This window comes from Sceloporus undulatus, chromosome 9 (genome assembly GCF_019175285.1).
Source record: "Sceloporus undulatus isolate JIND9_A2432 ecotype Alabama chromosome 9, SceUnd_v1.1, whole genome shotgun sequence".
Classification (NCBI taxonomy): domain Eukaryota; kingdom Metazoa; phylum Chordata; class Lepidosauria; order Squamata; family Phrynosomatidae; genus Sceloporus; species Sceloporus undulatus.
Window position 1 is genome coordinate 29,891,136 of NC_056530.1, and position 1,611 is coordinate 29,892,746.

Below are 1,611 nucleotides of genomic sequence, written 5' to 3' on the forward strand. Positions count from 1 at the left end.
ACACTTCACACTCTTCACGGCTACTGGGCTGCCACATGGGTCGGAGTACACCACTTGGCTTTGGGTGGCACATGTCTTGGGGCTACATGGGTCCTCGCACTTCACGGAGGAGGCCTTCACCGTCACGGTTTCGCATGAGCTTCCACAAGATGGTGAGCTTTTGCACACATCGGCACACTTGATGGAGGCCCCCTTTGTGCATATGGGAGGGGGAAGGCAGGGCTGCTTGCACTGGTAAGACATCTGGCTGGTGTGTTGCGTCTGACCTGCAAGATGGAGGGGAGAGAAAAGAGAGGCTCTTGCTTAGTGTTTGGGGCTGGCGGAGAGAACGGCATTTGTAAAGGAGTCATGAGAGCGCCTACAAAAAGCTTTTGCATCACTCCACCCTGGAGCAGAATTCTTTTCCGGGGAGTAAGGACACAAATCGATTCTTGTTTGGTATATTTAGGAGTAGGAGGAAAAGGAGGAATGAGGAAGAGGAGGAGGAGGAAAAAGAACAAGAGAGAAGAGGAAGAAGGAGGAAATGGAGGAGGAAAGGAAGGAAGAAGAACAATAGGAAGAAAAGTACTTTAAAACTGTTATATTTTGTTCCTTTTAAAAACAGTGAATTTTTCAGAATGCAAAATATCACCGGCAGCTCTCAGACATTTATGGAGAGAACAGTGTCTCTTGTGCAAATGGGCATGAAATGGGCAAAACCTCTCAAAAATCAAATGTTGTACCATGAAGTTGAAGGTTTTCCTGGCCAGCATCCATAGTTTTTTTGTGGGTTTTTCAGGCTATGTGGCCTTGTTCTAGAAGAGTTTATTCTGACTTACAAAAACACCAGCATCTGTGGCTTTGGCATCTTCAACAAATGCTGGCATTTTCTGAAGATGCCAGTCACAGATGCTGGCGAAACGTCAGGAATAAACTCTTCCAGAACAAGGCCACATCAACTGAAAAACCCACATTGTACTGTTTGCATAAACATTCAGATTTGTGCACAGGAATACTATATGCAGCTTCCTTGCATGTGTATTTTATGCAAGAAAACCCCACATGCATTTGCTGCCCCAAAACATGTTTTCTGAATGGGGACACTACATAGATTTTTGTGCAAATGGATTTTCCCCAAAGACCTCTCTTACGAAGTTGTCTCACCAGCTATTCTTGGGTGCCTTCAAGTCATTTCCGACTTATGACAATCCTAATGCAAACCTATTGGGACTTGCCAAAGATCACCCAACAGGTTTCCATGGCCAAGCGGGGAATCTAACCATGATCTCCACAGTCATAGTCCTATGCTCAAACCAATACACCCCACTGGCTTTCAACATTACCGGCCTATATTTTCCTATTTTGTTAACCAAACCAGATTTAACTCCATGTCAACGTATTCCAGGGAACACTTTTGAAGCCATTGGACAACCTTGCCAAAATTGTTCCAAGTGGACACAAAACCATGGAAGCTAGTTTGGAGTCTTCCAGTTCAACACAGTTTCCCTGAAACTGCTGGCAAATCAAGCAATTAAAATGTAGCAACTAAATAAAAGAATAAAATCATATATATATATATATATAGTTCTACTTACCAATCTCACAAAGAATCCAATGGATGCAAAACGAAGC

At 43.6% G+C, this 1,611-nt stretch overlaps 1 protein-coding gene across 1 annotated transcript in view; it reads right to left on the reverse strand.

Annotated features, from left to right (window-relative positions):
- LOC121916168 (keratin-associated protein 10-6-like) overlaps positions 1–1,611 on the reverse strand; it is a 16,751-nt gene that overhangs the window by 700 nt on the left and 14,440 nt on the right. The window contains exon 3 of the mRNA XM_042440987.1: positions 87–266. Within this exon, the coding sequence (XP_042296921.1) occupies positions 87–266 (180 nt within the window). The remainder of the gene's footprint in view (positions 1–86; positions 267–1,611) is intronic.